This window comes from Melanaphis sacchari, unplaced genomic scaffold (genome assembly GCF_002803265.2).
Source record: "Melanaphis sacchari strain LSU unplaced genomic scaffold, SCAv2.0 Contig2_pilon_pilon, whole genome shotgun sequence".
NCBI classification, from domain to species: Eukaryota; Metazoa; Arthropoda; class Insecta; order Hemiptera; family Aphididae; genus Melanaphis; species Melanaphis sacchari.
This window is the reverse complement of record NW_020271173.1, coordinates 7,240,913-7,262,590: the sequence shown is the minus strand read 5'-3', so window position 1 is coordinate 7,262,590 and position 21,678 is coordinate 7,240,913. Positions and strand designations below refer to the sequence as shown.

At 29.8% G+C, this 21,678-nt stretch overlaps 1 protein-coding gene across 2 annotated transcripts; it reads right to left on the bottom strand.

Moving 5' to 3' along the window:
• Window positions 1-5,780: 5,780 nt before the first annotated feature.
• On the bottom strand, window positions 5,781-20,347 carry LOC112596115 (protein yellow). Of its 2 annotated transcripts, none has more exons than XM_025341613.1 (3): window positions 20,261-20,347; window positions 15,218-15,500; window positions 5,781-7,317 (listed from the first exon to the last, which is right to left on the bottom strand). In XM_025341613.1, exons 2-3 carry the CDS (start codon window positions 15,492-15,494, stop codon window positions 6,236-6,238), a joined length of 1,359 nt encoding a protein of 452 aa, XP_025197398.1. In that variant the 5' UTR covers window positions 15,495-15,500; window positions 20,261-20,347; the 3' UTR covers window positions 5,781-6,235. The 2 variants fall into 2 exon arrangements, with proteins under 2 accessions (XP_025197398.1, XP_025197399.1); XM_025341614.1 differs by lacking the exon at window positions 5,781-7,317 and adding an exon at window positions 8,416-9,577.
• Window positions 20,348-21,678: the final 1,331 nt, after the last annotated feature.

Sequence of the window (21,678 nt, the reverse complement as noted above, 5' to 3'; positions counted from 1 at the left end):
AAAATCCATGTAAACATAGAAATTTATTGACAAATCAATAGTCAATTATTATTATTTATATTATTATTTAAAAAAAAAATATATCGAAATACTTATAATATAGCTTTTCCCAAACTATTAATGAACAGAAATAAAATAAATCAATAATTATTATTATTTGTACTGCATAAGTAAACAAATTATTTTCCATTTTTCTTTTGGTAAAACAATTACCATAAATTATGTTTTAATCGAATCGTATTGAAAATGGACATACAATCATTTTTAATAACATATTGAATTAAAAATTACAATAATATTTTATTAAGTGATTTGACTTTGAGTTAATTTTTTTTTTTCTTAAAACAATTTAAGTTAGGTTTGTAAAATTAAAAATGTATTGAAAATAACTAGTGATGGGAATATTCATTTTAAATACTTACATAACTTTTTTTTTCGGATAATTTGTTGTAAGCCAAAAAAATATAAATTCACATTTTATAATATTATCAATTAATTTTAGTATTAATACCATTCAAATTTAATGAGTAATAATTAATAACAAATAATAACGTATTTCTCAACTATATTGAAATATGAATCATTACAAAACACCAAATAAAATTGTACTTCCAATTTTCTTTATCAAAACGCATGAAAGTGAATTTTATTATTTTTAAACTTAATTGATTTTTATTACATTTTTGTTAAATTAGATAAGTGAAAATAAATATTACTGTACTATAGTACTAAATCTTAAGTATTTATTAACTGTCACATAATATTTGATTCGCCAGCTATAATATATATCCATTAACAATATTTAAATCTGTTATTGTTCACCTTAAAGGAGTACAAAATTTCAAAAATTTCAAAATAACCAGATTAACCATAAGTTATAAATATTAAACTATGAATTAGTACAAACACTTTAATATATTTTATAAAATTTACCTATCTAAAAACAAAATCCTTTAAAAACACCATTTAGAATAATACATTAATATATGAGAAAGTAAAAGTTCCAAGCTTAACGGCAAAAATTTCAGCTCTAAGGAAAATGTGTATCTAAGTGATTAATGTTAATATTCATAGTTAAAATTGATTTAATAAAATCAATTTTTTGTAGGTACTTATATTAAGTATATGTGCAAAAACAATTTTAGTGTCTGACAAATTTACTAGTGATTTTTGTAAATTAGTTTTACATAAAAATAGGTTAAGGAAATAACAAAACCTTAAAAAAATGACTTTAAGAAATAAATAATAAAAAATTAATAATTTTAAATTATTGATTAATTAGATTGTGACATCATTAATTGTAGGTTAAAATGTATTAACTAAGTAAGTAATCAATTATTTTAGATAAATTAGCGAATTGGTTTGAGATAACTGTTCTTTGTTTAAATTTGTTGCTCATAAAACATGGAAAACATAACACCGTATTTGGTGTGTAAAATAAAAACAAAATATTTAATAACAACTGTGTACAAAGAATAATTAAGAAGTAAATCGTTAAACATGTTTTTATATATATTTAAAAAAAAAAATGATGTGTATAAATAAAAAAAGATAATTTTAAACAATAATATTTATATATCTAAAGCCTCAAAAAGAGAGGTTGTTATTTCTTGAGTATGTTTTTTTATTTATATTGTATGTATTAAAATAATAATATTGTATACTATTATTATGTAACATGACTATAACCAGTTAAAATACATTATGACATGTAGACAATGTTACAAAGTTTTACATTTATTTATTTGTGTACGTACCTACCTAAGTCCACTATACAGCGACTAACGGTTCCTGTTAGAACTCTAATTCTCACCAAGTTATAGAGTTCTTGGTTAAATGATGAATTTTTCTTCTCCGCACAAAGCAACCGTTTAAACATCTCGAATTTATTATCATTTATCATTACTAACTTTATCACGACAAGACGGACAAGGTGATAATAATATTTTTTAGTGTAAGTTTCAGCATATTCTAAGTTGTACCTAGTTATGGTGTGGCGGTCGACTCTTTATAATTATGTATAAGTACAACAATTTAATTTCTAAAATAAACCAATAAATCAACAGTGCCTAAGACATTTTAGTTGTTTATGCCGGTAGTAAACATAATATATTAATATGTCAACATAACTATAAATAGTATTGAAACTCGGTAGTGGAAAAAAGACATTTTCATAATGCTATTGCATAAATCTGAATGAAGATAAATATAAGTAAGTGGATACTTGTCTAAAAGATAAATTTATTTTAATCGATATAAATAACAGATGAATTTAATTTTAATTATAACTAATGTAAGTATACAAAAAAGGTATGTATACCTATCTAAAATAATTATTATCAAAAGCTTCAATCAAGAGTGAATAAGCCTTTGTTGGCCTACTGAAAAATTGTTTAGCCACATTTTAAATAAAATCTCAATACGGCTATGCAAATGATGAAAAAGAGCTCCATTTCCCGAAATTCGTGTAAATATTATAAATACAGAAAATACGGACGAGAGGCCATCTGCGAAATCTAGGTTTCTAAATAGGACTATAAAGAACTACTCGTACAAGGCCTAAAATCTAAATAACAAATACCAAGATATTTTCTTACCGTCAAGTTTTTCTTAAAAATAAAATGAATATTGCCAAACAATTGTACAAAAAAATTGTTTAACAAAAATATTCAGCATATCCCAAAATACAAAATAATGAATTGCAGCCTAATTTTAAAATTATAATCATTTATAACTTTAAACAACAACTTTTGTAATCATTGATCAACATATTGGTGGAATTATGACATAAACCATCTAAGTAATCGTTGACCCGAGTTAATCGGCCCCGAATATATATATTTTATATTACATGCGAATACTAGCTGATCCTATATAGAGTTGCCCATGATAAATTATCTGACTTTCTTAAACTCTATTAAATGTAATTACTATTTTATTTTATTTTATTTATACTACTAATGTTGACCCTGTACAAACAAACAAATATTCATTTTTCATATGCCAAAAAAACCCAGTGTAAAATCCTATTTAAAATTGACCACGAGGTATACATTCTTTGGTAACAGATTTACCTATGTACAAAATTTCAAAACTACGATACTTGACTGTAGATTGCTTACACACACACTCACATACATAGTCATTTATATTCATTTTTAAATTTTTACGTTAAACAAAGTAACTCTAATCACTATTATTTTTTATTGATTTATTGTTAAAGGTAAGTGCCTTTATATTTAATTATTTTTGAGCTGTTCTAAATTCGTATGCTTAAAATATATAAATTTTAAATTTATGATGTAAAGAAAGTGTGTAACTCAAAAACAAAAATTATTTCTAAGAAATAGACACTGGACTTGGCACATCTTCTATTGGATCTTCACTGATACACCATTTAAAACACGTATATTGACAAAACTAATAAAATTATTGAGTTTCAAACTTTCGCCTATAACATTAGTCAATACAGTATCAAGTATAAGAGGGTTGTAAGCTGACCGTTTTAAAAAAAATAGTTACAAAATATGAAAACTTCTATAAAATGTATTAAAACCGATTTCTTACAACTAAAAAATATTAAGAATACATTAAAACTTAAAAAAAAAAAAACAGTTCAACATTCAAATGATACTATTTTCGTTGACATATATGACAGAAGTAACGAATACTATTTATTTGAATAGGTACTTTTATATATTTTGTTGATCTTGTTATCTTAGTAATTGAAGTAACATCAACATTAATGATAATAAATCATCGAGGTGCGTAGTAATTTAGCGAGTCGGAGTCCCAAGAGATATTAAATGTACATAAGTATTATTTATGCGTAGTCGTGAACTTCTATATATTTACATACGACTATGCTTAAGTAACTTCTCTCATATTATAATACTATATTTGAAAATAGATAAGTTGAACACTAGATTACGTGAGTTTTATTTACACATAACATAACCTATATTTGTTATTATCGGGTTGATCTGTAGACTGTAGTATCATTCAATTTACATTCAACAGAAACAAAAAATAAAATTTAAGATTTTGAAAATCATAAGTATAACTTACTGTATTAATAATCTATTTTTATTATTTCAATTTTCAATAAATTTTAAGTTTATCAATACTCAACTGATTGTATTGATCTCTCTTTATAACAGTAGGTATTTAAATAGGCTCATTCCACATTTACCGTAACCTTAAGTATAAAATTATGGTTTGATATTATTATATTGTCAAATTAAAATAAATTGGAAATGATTAAAAATGAAAGTAAAAATTTATCAAAATGTATTTATATAATTATATCAATATATATTAAAACTTTTTAATTTTTTTTTTCTATAATATATGTATATATTTTAATATGCATATATTATTTATAATATTGTCTTAAATCAATACTCCTGTGTCAAAAACAAACAACACATATTATCACTATCACTATATCAGTTAATCAGTTACCTACTAACATTAAATACACGAGTACCTAAACATAATATTTGTCGAAAATAAAAATTACAATATATAGTGCATGTTTATTCGATACATTTTATATTTGATAAATATATGCACTAGGTATGCAGCTTACTCAGATCACGCAATTCCTAAAAACAGAAGATTTTTTTTTCTTTATTTGAAATGTACAATCTATACCTAATAGGCGCAATAAGTACATACGATAAGAGTGGATTACATATATATATATATATATATATATATTACATTAATACGTCTAAAAAGAGAACTAACATAAACATAATAAAAAAAAAAAAAAAAAAAAAAACAGAAGATACCGTTTTTATTTTGTTGTCTGTATAATGTATATAGTATATACCATAAATGCGCGAATTTTTAATGCTTTTACTTTAACCAATAAATCAATAAATAATAACAATTCATATGGTAAGTACGCTTGAAATTCCCACTTCTGTTGTTCAAATGACTTCTTAAATCTAAAACGAATTCCAACAGTTTTTCTTCTTCTTAAGAAATAATTTTGTATATATTTAAATATTTAATCAAAGAAATATTTTATAATAAAATTTTCTTTTTCTTTTTTTGGAAAGATAATAAGCATTTCTATTAAACAAATTAACTAGTTAGCTTTAGCTGTCATTCATTACTTTAATGAAATCAGCATTATCAAGATAAATATTAAACCATAATATTTTACTTATCTAAATGGCTTAAAATAACAGTTATTAGATGAATAACCTTAAAAAACAATTACGCTATCTTTAGCAAATGTTTCTTCTCAAAATGATTATCAAATAAACGTCGACACATATTCTATTCCATTAAATCTTAACTTGGCATTTAAGTATAAAAAGTTTGAATTAAAATCATAATTATTAATATAATAAAACATATTAGTCGTGTATCATCGATCATGAGTTCGTCATCTCGTGTTAATTTTTAACTCTAAAGCTATTCTATGATCTACTTACTTTAAATCGGTAAATTTTTCATAACACTTTTTATACAACTATATACCATCATAATAACTTTTACAGATTATTTAGTTTTAAATTTTTAATAAAAAATCTCAGGCACTTTAACCAGCCTTTCACTTTCATCATTCTAATTAAACACTAGCAGCAGTTTTGTTTCCTATATTCAGATCGTCATTAGATTTGGCTTTATCATTTTCATTCGCTTAATCGATCATGTTCACGCAGGTAAAATTATTACTATGACAGATATAAAAAGTTATGATTTGGTCGATAAATTCGCGAATAATATAATTGCAATATTTTGCATGCATTCAAATTCTTTGTGTATCAGTACAATAGAGTTTATAGTACGTGGGTAGTCTGTTTTGTTGTTTGTTTTAATTTTCAAGCTTACATATTTTATATTTGCGCCCAGAGACTATAAATAATAACATTAATTTACCATTGATTTACTATCTACTTTCATAACACAACGTAACCCCGTTTCATGTTAATAAAATTACTGCGTTTAATTTATTTTCCATGACGCATTGATCACAACATTAAATATAATATTTAACTAGAACTAAAAAAGAGTTCACAGTTTTAAAGCATTGTAAACAGGTAAACATGCTAAACGGTAAACAATTATAAAAATAAAATCACAAAATCCATCATTGGTCAGTCCCGATGACACTTAAAACATTATTTCGTCAAGTAATATAAATAATAATAAATAATAAAATGTGCATTAAATACTGGTACACGCGTGCGTGCACCATTATATGGCTAATTTAACCCTAATCAAAGTCGCTTCTCTTGTCACTCGGCGTGTTCCATCCCATGTTAGAGGAGGTGATGGGCCGTGGTCGCGATTGATTTTCGGAACTGGATAACAGCCGATTTCCGTTCAACTGCGATTCACAAACCGTGTCACGGACGACGTCGGCGACGGGCGCCCTAAACACACGGTAATTGACGTCGTTCAGGTCAAAGTTGAGCACCTGGAACCGGAACCGGGGCATCCTGTCGCTGAGCACCCACAGGTTGGAGTCCATGTCCACCTTGATGTCGGCCGGGAACTCGAGTGTCTCGGAGTCCTGCACCAGCACAGCCGACGTGTCGCCGGACAGCCGTTCGTGCCGTCTCGGGTTCCAGCAGCCTATCGCGTCCTGGTTGACGAGCGCGTAGAAAACGGTTCCGGTGACCTGGTCCATGGACATGGGGCCGGCCTGCATTCCGGCGGCTCGATGGCCGTGGTGCCGGTACTCCTGGAACGTGTCCGAGAGGCTCCTGTTCGACTGCAGGACGCTCGTGTTCACCGAGAACATCCTGGTACTGGACATGGCCTGGAAGTAGAGCGTCCGGTAGCCGTCCGGATGGCGTTCGGACAGGCCCACACCGAACATACCGTCCGGCCACTCGATGCGGACACCGCCGATGTTGAACACGGTGGCCAACGGGTCGAAGTAGAAGTAGTGGTGTTCAATCCGTCTAGCTGTGTTGCGCCGGTAGTCGTACACCAACAGGCCGCCGCCAATGTCCGGCAAATAAGCGTACGCGCGGTCGCACGACTTCCAATCCGCGTCCGCCACCAGGCCCGGGAACCAGGAGTTGCCGTCCACGCGCAACAAGTTCGCGGTAACGACATACTGTCGAACGACCCGGTCGGTGTTCAGGTCGATGACGAACAGTTGCGGTTGGCCGAGCTTCGTGCCGTTCGCGATTCCCATGTCGATTACCCACAAGCGGTCGCACACGTCTATGCTCAGTCGGTACGTGTTGATGATCCGGTCGGTGATCCGTTGACCGGAAGACGGCAGTCGGTTCATCGCGTAGTTCGGGTAAGGCACCAGCCGTGGCGAACGGTTTTGATTTGAACCTATAAAATGCATATAGACTATATAAAGGCAATCGTTACTAAAATATGAATACAAAAAAAAAAACAGATGAACGATTTAGGAAGACGGCAGTCGGTTCGATAAGACGTATTGTGTTTTTAACAATGCGTCTTGGATTTGGGTAATTTTTCTGGAAAAGCAACCGTTGTTATAAATATAAAATATAAAAACCAAAACGTCGTGCTAAGATGTGTGTAATTTTTTTCCCCTGACAATTTATATTTTAACTACTAATAGTTCGTTTTAATTAAATTTGTATTCTGGCAGCTTCGTGTTCGCTATGTAATAACAATGATAATTAAATAACAATACGTCATTTAATAATTTGTAAGTTGACATAAATAGTATTTATAATTTTAACTTGATAACGATACACATTACACCTATAGACTAGTCATCAGTAATTATTGTTAAAAAATAATCTTTAAAATAGCTGTTCAAAAAATGTCACTAAAACTTGTTGATGTACGTTCTTATATTAGATATGATTACTAACATGTAAAAACATCAGTATTAATCGAATATACGATTAAACAATCATAGACAAATAAAAATAACTAGGTACTATTATTAAATAATTTAAATTATCAACAATTAAGTGGAAAATTAATTTAACAATTTAATTTTTTTTAGAATAAATACATAATAAATATATTTATTTTCTTTACGACACAGAAATTCACTAGTATAGGAATCTAACATATGTACATATGTAAATCGTTTTTATTTTTTTTCTAAACTATTTAAACATTCAACTTATATTATGCGCTGATTTTTATCATTAAAAAACTATAAAATTACTGCAGCTATTTATCCATCAAAACATAACATAGATTTATATTTATTAAAAAAAATATAACCAATTAATAATGTAAACGGTTAAAAATAAAGTATAATTTTCTTCACAGTCAAAATAATTGAATTTATCCACGGAAATAAAAATTTGCAAATACTTTTTTTAATAATAATAATTACAGTAGATACTTACGTTGTAATCAACAAAATAATATAAAGATTTATTAAATGGGTAAAAATTCACACAAACTGTTCAAAAACATTTTTATTGAAAAAAAATCAATATACAAAATAATAATACTGTATAATATGTCTATTTCAATAAATTATAAAATAACATAAAAATACGACGCGACGTGTACTAAATTGTTATTCTCAATGATATGTATAGTGTAAAATAAGTACTGGATTTTGTGAGGTATGAGAAACCAGCGATGTAGTAGATGATAGCAGTCGGTACCATGACGTACCGTCAATATAACTATTTAATGTCACAGACGGTACCCTTAATGACGTCTACGACGGGGGCGTTAAAGATCCTGTAGTTGGTTTCGTTGTTTTCCAGTCCCCTGTACAGGTACAGCGGCAGTTTGTCGGAGAGCACCCACAGCGTTCCGGTCTTGTCCACTTTGAGATCGTTGGGGAACTCTAGCGTCTGGCTGTCGGATGCCACCAGGTAGTTGGTGTCGGCGGAATACTCATCAGCATTCCGGAACGAGTTCCAGCAACCCACGCCGTCCTTGTTTATCTGGGTGTAGAAGAGCGCGCCGGTGTTCTCGTCCAGCGACGACCCGCTGGCCTGGGTGTTCGGGCCCCTGGACCCCAGTATCTTGTACTCGTAGTAGCTATCCGACGCGAGGCTGGCGTTCTGGATGATGTGCGTAGACACGCAAAACTCCCGGGTACTGGACAGCGGATGGAAGTACAGCGTCCTGTACCCGTCCTCCTTGACCGGAGACAGGGCCACGCCAAATATACCATCGGTCCACTGGAAGTTTTGGCCGCCCACGTGGAAGTTGCCGGACAGCGGGTCGAAGTGGAAGAAGTGGTGCTTGATCCTCCACGACGTGTTCGTCGCGAAGCTGTATACGACCAGTCCGTATCCGCCCAGGTCCGGTACGTACGCGAACGCGTCGTCGCATGTGTCTTTGGTGGTGTCGGCAATGATGTTGGCGAAGAACGAGTCGGGTTTCATGTCTTCGTCTCTGAACGTGTACTGCCTAATCAGCGTGTCCGTGTTCAAGTCGAACACCATGAGTTTAGGCGTCTGCACGGATATGGCCTGGCCCCACACGTCTTCCAAGCCGGTGTCGACCAACCACAGTCGGTCGCAAACGTCGACATTGACGCGAAACGCCGACACAATTCGATCTGTCGAGTTCGATGCCAAACGGTTCTGTTCGTAGCTTGGATACGGAATCAGATTGGGCGATCGGTTTTCCGGCTCTGAAAATAAACAGAAAACTTTGTGATATACGAATGTAGGTATTCGCGTATAAATTGTGTATAGTTTATATCAATATAAAATATGTTTATATATAATAACATAATGGTTTTCAGCAATAATGTTTGCAACTGTAATAAAGTTAATATCAAATAAGGATTCATCCCTCGTGATAAATATAATATATATATATATATATACATATTGTACATACATAAATATATGCGCGCGCGCGTGTGTGTATTTTGTATATACATTACGAATAATATTACACGTAGACGCTGTTATGAAATCGTCGAATAACAATTTGCATAATATGATTATAAATCTCTGTGCGCACGCAAAAACAAAAATAAGCAACTCAATATAATATACGTATAGTTTTACATACATATTAACGAGTGCAAGTCTGTAAAATCAATACACAGACGCAAAGAAGTGACTTCGCGTAGGTATAATTAAATTAACATTTTCACTGAAAATGTATATCACCATATTTTATACGGTCGGATGAGAATTCATAGAAATTGAATTTTAGTACAAGTGTGCTTATATAAATAAGATAAAATAGCACTTAACAGCAGCAACAGTTATTATTTTATAGAAAATTCTACAAAATATAATGTAATTTAAAACTACATCCCGCGGTTGGAGTTCATATTATTCAATTAAAATGTTTAAAAATATTACCTTAAACTCAGCCACAACCATTTATTTTATTTTAACCTCTTAAATCGGCTGCATCCGAGTTCCGTCCCATATATAAAAATTGAAATTAAAGGTATACTAGTTCCGTCCCAGCTTTTTTTAATGAACATACTAATTCCGTCCCAGGTTTTTCTTAATGGATAATATACTAATTCTGTCTTGCATCAAGTCTTTTAGAAATAAAGATGATATTTATTTCAGTTATTGCACCAAATAATCGAATTTAACAATATCCTATTATATAGAAATAAAGATAATATTATTTTCAGTTATCGCACTAAATAATTGAATTTAACAATATCATATCACATAGAAATAAAGATAATATATAATAAGATTTTAGTTAACGAAACAAAATAAACTTTTCAGTCGTTATTTGTGCGTTTACGTGTCATTTAATATAACTATTAAATATGGATACTATGTACAGTGAAAAAGGTAAAATGTTAATTATTAAAAATGAATTTAAATTTTGTTTTCATAAAGAATTGAATAATAATATTGAACGCTGGAAGTGTATTCAAAAACAATGTAAAGCATATATAAAAATTGGTAAGATAACTAAATTTATAATAATTAAGTTTTTATAATAAGGCATATAGGTACTTAAAATAATTTTTTACATTAGGAAAAAATAAAGGAATTGTCTTTGAAAATTTAAATCACAGCCATGATAGAACTGATGAAACTAATTTAAATCGTCAAAAGCTTAATAATAAATTAAAAAGAAAAGCTGTTGATGATATTTGTGAAAAACCAGCAAAACTTATTCATAAAGAACTTTCTAATCATGATGTTAATACAATTACCTCTAATGATATAGACTTAATTAGAAAAAATATTCACCGTGCAAGGTCTTCCATATTATCAATGTTACCCACATCCATTGAAGACGTTCATGAATTATTGAAAAAAACGACGATATATACAAATAATGACGAAAATTTTTTAATTATAAATGATCCAATTACACACATTATTATGTTTACTTGCAATACAAACTTATCTCATTTAAGTAAAATTAGTACTATTTATGTTGATGGAACCTTTAAATGTTGCCCAAAACAATTCACACAATTTTTTACTATTCATGGATTAAAAGATTCAAATAATTATATTCCATTAGTATTTTTTTTACTGCCAGACAAAACTAAAAACACGTATGAACATGCTTTTAAATTTTTAAGAACAGAATTTGATAATCTCCAGTTAAAATTTACACCAAAAACTATTTATGCAGATTTTGAAAAGGCTATACATAATGCCGTATATGCAGTTTGGCCAGAAATAGACTTAAGAGGATGTCGATTTCACTTAGGTCAATCATGGTGGCGTAAAATTCAAGATCTAAAATTGTCCACTTTTTATAGGAATAAAAATTCTGAGATTGGTAGATTTTTAAAGTATATATTTGGATTGCCATTTTTAACACCAGATGAAGTAGGTGATTTTTTTGCGTCCGAAATGATGGGAATCAAACCAGTTGATAGAAAAATAGACTTATTTCTAGATTACTTGGTCGATAATTATATTTCACCTGAATCTACTTTTCCACCTCGTATCTGGGCTGAATTTTCGCATAGTACTTTCCGTACCACAAATAACTGTGAATCATTTCATTCTAAATTCAATGGAATGTTTTATCATGCCCACCCAAATATTTATCAATTTATAGAAGCTTTAAAATATATACAACAAGATTCCTATATCAAATTAAGAAGTACCATAAAACGAAGGAACCCTATATTAGCTAAAGAAGATTTTATTAAAGAAAAAATGTATAAATATAGTTCAGGTCAAATATCACGATTGGAATTTGTAAAAGAAATATCCTTTAAATTCAATCCAATTTCAAATTTTTAAAAATGTATTATATTTTTATTTTGACTATTTAAAAATAGTATATTTATTTTTATATTACAATATGCCTGTTTGACTAACTAACTGTTTAATATTTATTGATTTTTATTATTTATATTATTACGATTAATTATAATTAAATTATGAAGATGTACTCTAATATTATGAATACCTATATTTTTTTGTAAATATTTTATAACAACAATATTATACATATTATATTTTATTATTATTTTAATTCTTCTTTTTTTTTTTAACCGGGACGGAATTGGTATGTGTCTTTTTTTTAACCGGGACGGAATTGGTATGTGTCATTTTTTTAACCGGGACGGAATTGGTATAAAAAAAGGTTCTCGGGACGGAACTCAGATGCAGCCCTTAAATCGATGTTTTAATTTCCCTTAACTACGCCATATATAAATTAAATATTAAATTAAATATTTCAATATACTTACGAATACTAGTTTTGTCTTCTTAGTATTGTACATTCAAATTATCACCATGCATACTACATTGTTATTCTGCATATAAAATAAACTGAAATTTAACGATTCACTTAAATCAAGCATTAGCAAATAAATAGTGCTGCGTAGCGTGTATTATTTAAAACTACCAAAATCAATAACTACAGTGATTACTATATTAACTCATTACACTACAAAATATTGTGCAAGATCAGTCGATATTAATGATTAATAACTAACCGGCATTAAAATCTGTTTCTACAGACCACGTGTGCGTAAAAAATCTATTTCTATTAAAACGCACTTCTCCGTGTTTTTTTTTTTTGGATTTGATCGATAAAATTAATATTAAATTTACTGCATAAATACATTTTAATCTAAATGGCGTGGTTAAAACTAAATACAGTGGAAGCAAAATCAAACAAACCGGGAAATATAGTAATACATAACCACCGGGAGTCGAAGCGTAAGTATCTTTTTTTTTTCCGCACGAGCTAGCCGGATAATTTGACGAGACGCGCAGTCACGCTAATGGATTATTTTCTACCACCGTAGTATTTATTAGCCGTTCGACAATCGGGACCGATTAGGACGATTCGTTTTTGTCGTACGTCAACTCTTTAGCGGGCGGTTCGGATCAATTTTATTGAAGACAAAATACGAACGAGTTACAAGACACGTGTGAGAATATTGAACGGCTTGGCATTGGTCGAATGCGGGACACGGAGTTACGACACGAATACACGCTGACGTCGTTTTCACTTTTCATGAGAACACACCGATACAATAATAATAATAATAATTATTATTATTATTATTGTTGTATTATACACGATACACCGCGTCATGTGCGATGTGCGTACGTGTGTGTCAGCGTAGAACGATTTTGTAACTCGCGCGTTGCCACATTTTATTAGTTTTTACGACGATGAACGCATAATACGGATTTTTTTTTCTTCTGCAAATATCACTTTCGTATACGAAATATCCGTCGACGACGTTGTTATTGGATCCCGTCCGATTACTCCAACGTAGAATGACACGATTTACGGTGGTTCGAGTCGAATTGCCGCGGACGGAACAACTGACGTTCTGCAGCTTACCGCATCAGAAATATGTCGCGTGTAATAATAAAAAACGGACGCGCACAAAAAACGTTTTCGACCTCCTTTACGCAATGATATTATCGTTGATTATTATCCACTGCACACTAGCACACTATATACATTCCCGTTTCGCAATATATTTTCAGTCTAGGACCGTTTTCTGAACGCCCAACGTCCGTAACAATATATCGTGTATGTTTGGTTTACACCACCGTTTGCAATACCATAACGTTATTGAAATATATAGAAATCGAACGCGATACTATATATATGTATGTGCTCATAATTTTCATGCCCATAACAAAAAGCTCAATGCTCTACGCCATATCTACCAACACACCATATTACCATGCACCCCACACACTTGCAAATGTAGCTTTAATTCATCGGTACATCGCATATTGTATTAAAATATGCCTAAATAATTTTATACATTTTTTTATTAAATTAGGATAACAAAAAGAAACTATCCGAAAACAATAGGATATTTCGTTGCCTATAGTTTGATTATGAGTGGATTACCTAATCTGGCTATATGTAATCGAATGTGTATAGCACTTGGACACTCATAACTGGACGATTTTTTTTTTAAATTATAATTTTTAATTTTATTTACATAACAGCGTGTAAAATGTGAAACTGTGCGATCATATTAAATTACGGTCGTATTTAACATTTTAATTTATTGAAAGGGTATCTCATATATGTTATCTATCATTACCATCATGGCCGCCCATTGGTGGTACAAGACCGATCACTTGCTCCTCTCCCCCCACTCCTGACAAATTAATTTGTGCGTGTAATTTTATTTATAGATACTACTAATCACGCTATAAGTATTTGAAACATTATTGATTTTGCCCCTGTTCAAAATAAATATTATCTATAGGCAGCATCATCGGACACTGATTATTACACGATTACGTAATATTATCATTACGCACAATATATTATTATATTAAAACAGGCGTTATATAATAAACCGCTTTCAACCGACCGCCACCGAAGTATAAACACCTATTTTATTTTATACTAATAACGCGTGGTACGTATATATTATATTATATTATACATACGTAGGTGCCCATACAAAGACAAACGGACATGGCGCAAAGGTCGCAAACATGCAATGTAGTACACACGATGATGGGCAATCAAATATAATATTAAATGCATGATAGAAAAGCAACGGAAAGTATAGGACGTTTCTGTGATGGACAGATAATATTATTATAGATTTATGCGTGTGCGCGGTTGCACACAGACTGCGGCGTCACGGCTTAGGGTCATGTGGGTCAAGCGCGGCGGTGGTCATCGTTGTACGATTACCGCGCGCGTATTCACACGTAGCCCTCTCGCAGTCTGACGCCGCGGGTTAGCGTACATGACGTTATATTAATCATATCAATATTATTATTATTATTATTATTATTATTATTATTATTTCGTTTTTTCATTACAGCACCTAAGATATCGATTATCGTAATATAAAATAATTAATTACCCGATCCGAGGGACACATAGTTGAGCGTAGACGCCACTCCGGCCTTCCACCGGGGCACGGTGATGAACAACTTGTCCCGCCACACCTCCAGGCCCAGTGGCAAGTTGTTCGCCTGCACGTACTCGCCACTGGCAATGGCCGCCTGCCTTGTCTTCTGGTCTGGGAACGTAAAGTCCAATTGCCGCCAGCTAAACACTTCCCGCAACCGATCGTTTACCGACCACACGGCGCATGTGCAGCACCCCAAAATCAGTATTGCTAGCGTTATTCTCGCCATCTTTACCTGAGAACAACATATTTCGTACAAGTGCATTATTACACGTTACGTATAAACGCGATGTGCATTAGTATTAAACGTAATTCGCAGCCGTTATTCCGTAAAGTTGGTAAAACAAAACGTGCGGGAAACGAATACACGACAGCTAACGAGCAGTTTATATCGATGGTACTCATTCTGTACCAAAAGTCCAAAAGTCTAGAACATAACTAACTGTGTGGCCTGCAATCAGTTTAAAAGTCTACGAGTTCTGCTTAATCCCTAACGAATAATAAACGTAGTATCACCTCGATTTCTCCGAAACTTAGGTACATAATATATCCTATATCTAATTTTCCATATCCTCAATAGTAATAATAAGGGATATTTTACTTGTTTTATAAGCCGTAAACTCTTTGAAACTAATCTGGAATAGTTATCACGCGTGAACTGCTCTGTTTCGAGGAAACTAAACATTCTATACTTCGTTATAAACGTCATGCTCATAAATATTTTAGAATTGAGAATAAATTAATAGCTTGAATAAACCACTTAATATAACTATAAAAATAGTAAAAATATAATATAGCCAAAATACATTTTTTTAAATTTCAAGTTGTATGACTTTGTAATTTGCCAATAAAAAATGTAATGTCCCTTACAGGTTTTGTAAGGAGTCAGAAATATAGGTTACACATAAGAGACGGCCCATTACAAATATTTGTTATTCTAATTCGTACATGTAAAAATCTCCAAAAAAGTATGTATACTTATTTTCGAATGTCGTCGATTACATTAATCCTAATAATTTATATTGTAAAAGTAAGATCATTTTAAATTCACGTTATATAATACTCGTGTATTTTAAAATTTAAATAATGTTGATACACAAACTATGTAGGTACTAGGTAAATAATATTATACGACACATTTTATTTCTATCGCTATACATATTTTTCAAATATTTTGTAGGTTTTGCATTATACTACAATTTCAGTATAATAAAGTCGTTTGAGTATTCGATGAAAAAAAAATATAAAGTTAAACCTATATAGGACAGGTACCAAAGATAAACCATGATTTGAAACGCCGTTGTCGTGACGCGATCATGAAACTACCGCCGCTCTATAACCCGAGGACAAGTCGGCAGTGAATATTTTAGAATGTGTTATAGTAATAATAATTATAATAATAACAACAAATAACAATGATTATAAAATTATTATAATAATATAATAGCCGTTTATACACTGCAGAGAACGTCAACGCGGGTACAAGGTCTCGGCCGTTTCCCGTGTCCTGAGGCTGTTAGTATGTACGGCTTTCACATTGTGCGCCGTTTTCCGGCATCCAAAACGTTTTATATAAAACAATGCGAGCCTGTCAAATCCGAATCACTGGAAAAACTGAAATGCCAACGCAGAAGGTCGACGAGCGTTATCCGGAGCCGGTGTATAACATTGTAAAGTTTTTTTTTTTTTTTTGCGAAATTTCAATTGTTACGAAAACCTACTCTAGGTACCAATAGTTTCATGTGCATTATTATTGTTATTTATTACTATTGTATAATTAATAATATTATAATTATGATGATAATATTCATAAACAGTGGTGTAAATAATTTTTTGAGACACGGAACTCAAGATGGGTGTGTTCAGAGTGTAACCAAGTAAGCTGGGAGCTGAGTGGACAGATTAAGTATATTATGTGACTAAGAATGGACGCATCTATAGTACTATTAGAACAATTTTTTTTTATATTATTATTAAAATATGTAGGTACATTATACTAGAATTTAAATTTTTTTTTTTTTTTGTTTGGTCCGGAAGTAGATGTCAAAAATACTACGCTAAAAGATTTACACCTAATAATTAGCTCCACCGGTGATCATTATATTGAACATAATATCGATGACTAAATTTTATTTTGCTTAACACTTTCCTACGAACATCATAATAAAACAGTGTCGTTAAGACGTGTGACGGCGTAATTATCAATAAAAACCGTAATTTCTATGATCTGCCACGTTTATTGTGTACACCTAAACATTATTTTATAAACATACAATACAATAGCCTATAATATAATACGTTATAATTCGTACAGCGAGAAAAGTCAAGTCAAACGTTTTGCTACATGTTTAAACCAAACAGATATAATAGTAATAGAGATCAGATGGTTTTCTATAAAACAAAAAAAAAAATTCATCCCAAGGCCCACCCCAAATATTTTTCAACAAATCAACAAATATTTTCAATAGCCTTCGAGTGCAAAACTAGTATTATTAAGCGTTCTGTCTTTTTGTTCTTATATTATATTATGTTTCTCTAGGGTAAATTTCTTTATTTTCAATTTTCATACCATTTTTGCATAAACAAAAATATACAAAAAAATATGTATATATTATGTACAATTCATGTACACTCAATTTTAACCTAGATCAATGGCTCTATTATCAATACAATCTAATTTGTATGTTATAATATTATTTCAATTGATTTTGTTTTATATAAAAATAAAAATATTTGACAAAAGATTATACTTAAACAGAGCATTTGTAATTTAAATTTATTGGAAACACTAAAACAAAAGTAATGCCATAACAAAAAAAAAATTGTTTTATTAATATAAATTGAAATTATCGCCAAACTGTTTAAATAATTAAACCAAAATTACTTTTCAATCTCCTTACTAATCGTCTAAAAACAATACGTTATATAACTGTACATTCTACTATAGAAAACGATGGCATCATTTTACATTTTACAAATATATGTGATAATTAGGTACTGATAAATGAGATTTACTATTATTTTACGCGTAAGCGTATATTATTTTACAAATATTATGATTTTCAACTTGATAACTTAAAATGTATTTGATGTGTTTCGTTTAAATTGAAATCGGCTGTTTAATAATCGTAATTAAATGGCTTAAAATTTCTGACGTAAAAGTAGTCGTAAATGGACAAATTATAATTTAATTTTATGAGTAAAAGCAATATGCTTAGAAATAAAGTATGAATTAAATCTAAATAGAACTTGGTATCATAAATAGCATATATAAATATTTTTGTGAATATAAACAAATGATTTAAATATATCTTATTTTTAACAGAAGAATATTGATTGGTGATTAGTGATGAAATACCGATAAAATATCATATTATAATTATCATAAATAATAAAGACTTATGATAAATAATAATCTACATCCAAATTTTAAATTAAAACTAATAACATTATTTATCATGAAATTAACGACCCAAACTCCAAAGGATTCCTATCGAAATAAATAATGATATACAATTATAGGTATTAGGTATTGTACAACAATAATATTCTAAATAGGTAACTACTTTAGAACTCATTAAAGATTATTGAAACGTCAAGGTCCTAATAATAATATAGTTTATTAATATTGAGAAATTTGTAGGGAAAATACTGCCAATATGCTTGTTAGATTGTATTAAATATTAATAAGAGTCTACATTTATTTACATATGAAATATTTATTAAAATCTATAGTGTAACAACACATAATAAGTTACAATAGTCAATTTAACCATTTTTGGAATACATTAAGTATGTAATTACTATTATAAGACGTATAATATAATATTATAATAGGTATATTAAAATATATTGATAATTATCCGTGTATATTACTTGAATTAAAAATCGATTTTGTTTCGACACTATCTAATGAATATGATAACTTTTATAATATAAATTATATGCAATATACAAATTGGTTTCAGATGTTAGTACACAAATATTTATATTATGGATAATATACAAATAATAATAGAAATACTTATTATCATAATTATAAATTATTATTTAATGATTAAAAGTAGTTTTTTCGTATTATGTTTATCTTTATTATTTAAAAATAATAAAAGTATATCAGAATACAAACAAGACAGGTTTTTATAGTTGTTTTTACTATGGGTTTGTTGTTTTTGTTATGAAAAATATTCTTATTTTCACCTCTAACTACATATATAGATAGAATAACACATTTCACAAGTTTTTCGTATTTTATTGACGATAGGCCACAGGTGAAATTATAGAAATATCAAAGTATAAACACTGAATAAATGAAATAATAATTTCATTTATTCAGTGATACAAATATTATTTGTTATGCAACTATAGTTTTGATCAAATATGCATCCCAAGTATGATCGAACAATTAATTAGGTACTTGGTATTTAATATTTATATGGTTAATTTCCACTCTCATTGTAATGCCCCTGGTTATAGATCATTATTAAAAGCAATTTAAAAGTTAAATTTGTTTATACCTTAAATTAATAACAAAATATTTAAATATTATATATATATATATCATATATTTTTAATTGTTTTTGATATTAAATATGTAACTAATAATAATTTATTTAAAAAAAAAAAATTAAAATCAAAAACAATTCAATTTTTTTACTGAATTATTGTAGTCTTAAAATAATTAAAGCTATCTAATAACTTTTGTACGCACAATAATAAAAATAATTTCTACAGACAATATCGCTTAATATACTTAAATAAATGCATTAATAAATAGCAAAAAATAATTAAAATATCAACTTTAGACAGTATACTTGTCTTTTTAATGTAAAACTTATGTTACTCTAAATTCCATTAGCAAAAATAAGATGATAATAACTCAACGTAATCTGTCATACCAAAATATTTTTAATTTATAATTAACACGGAATTCTGTCTAGGACAAGTAAAACAATAAAAAAAAAAAAAAAAAAATAATAAATCATGAAAACTCACCAGTTAGTGCTGCTATGAACGATTCGAACAGATTAACAAAAGTCTATATGCAGTCGTCGATAAACACTAAACAGACAACCAACAACAGTGAAGAGGGGACAACCAGTTTATACCTTCGAAGGCCTTATGGAACAAGAGATCCCCTCCCCCAATAATTACATTATTATTAATTATTACCTACTGTACTAACTGGTACCCAACTATTTTTGATAATTATAATAGTATTACTATTGACGAATTTAATGAACCAAAATAGGGAATTCTTTTTTGGTTCATTCAACACGTACAATGCGATACAATAAATATTAAATAGTAACTACCTAGATAAATATATGGTATATAAATAAATAAATGCGTGCATAATATATTATAATATGCTTAATGATCCTAACCTAACTCGAATAGTTCAGTGTACAGTATATTGTAGAAGATGTGTGTAATTTTAAATGATACAAGTATGACATAAGTGTAGTTAAAAAATTATTTATTATTGCATTCCATGGGATATATGCCACATCAACGATATCAAGTAAGACCTTGTTATGCCGGAAAATTATAATATTGACCTATGTACGTAGTTCCCTATAAATTCAAAACAAAATAAGCCGTAAAATAGGCAACCCAACCGTAACCGTTATGCTGTACAGTAAATGTCCAGTATACCCACCTTGTCATTGAATATGTCACTATAATGGATATATTATTATACAATTTAAATTCAATGAGATTTTTTATATTTGTATATTTAAACGGGTAAACTCACTTAAAAATATAAACATACATCTAGGATTTAATATGATATATAGTTGTTAAAATGACAAATCTTAAATATAATACAAAAGTAACGAATAGTAATATAATCGGTAATTAGATTGATTCAAGTATAATTATGTGATATTTTACAGGTTTATAATAAAAATAATTCACTATAAATAAAAATTATTAAAAATATTTAACAATGAAAACTTAACTCGAATACATGACAATGACATAGAATGTAATGATTTAATAATTATCCAACCAAGGAATATTTAGGTAATACAGTGATAACTGTGTAATGTGGACCCTGAATAAAACAGAAAACTATCCAATATGGGATTTTTCTATGGTCCCGGCATGTTTCTATAGTTTTATATAGACGTTGAACCTCGATAAAACGGAACCTTCCTAATGTGGAAATGGAACGGTTTTGTAGGTCCAATGCAAGTAAAATGCTTACATAAGCCAGAAATATGACACGCGTCGTATTACGTTAATATGAATATGTAGGTACATCGTAAAATGATAATCAAATGAAACTGCACTACATATTATATTATTTAAGTAATTTGTATTTTTTGATTATCGTATCTGCGATACAAACTTATCCTGTATGTATAATGTACGTATAGCTGTAAAACAGTTGTACACAGTTATAT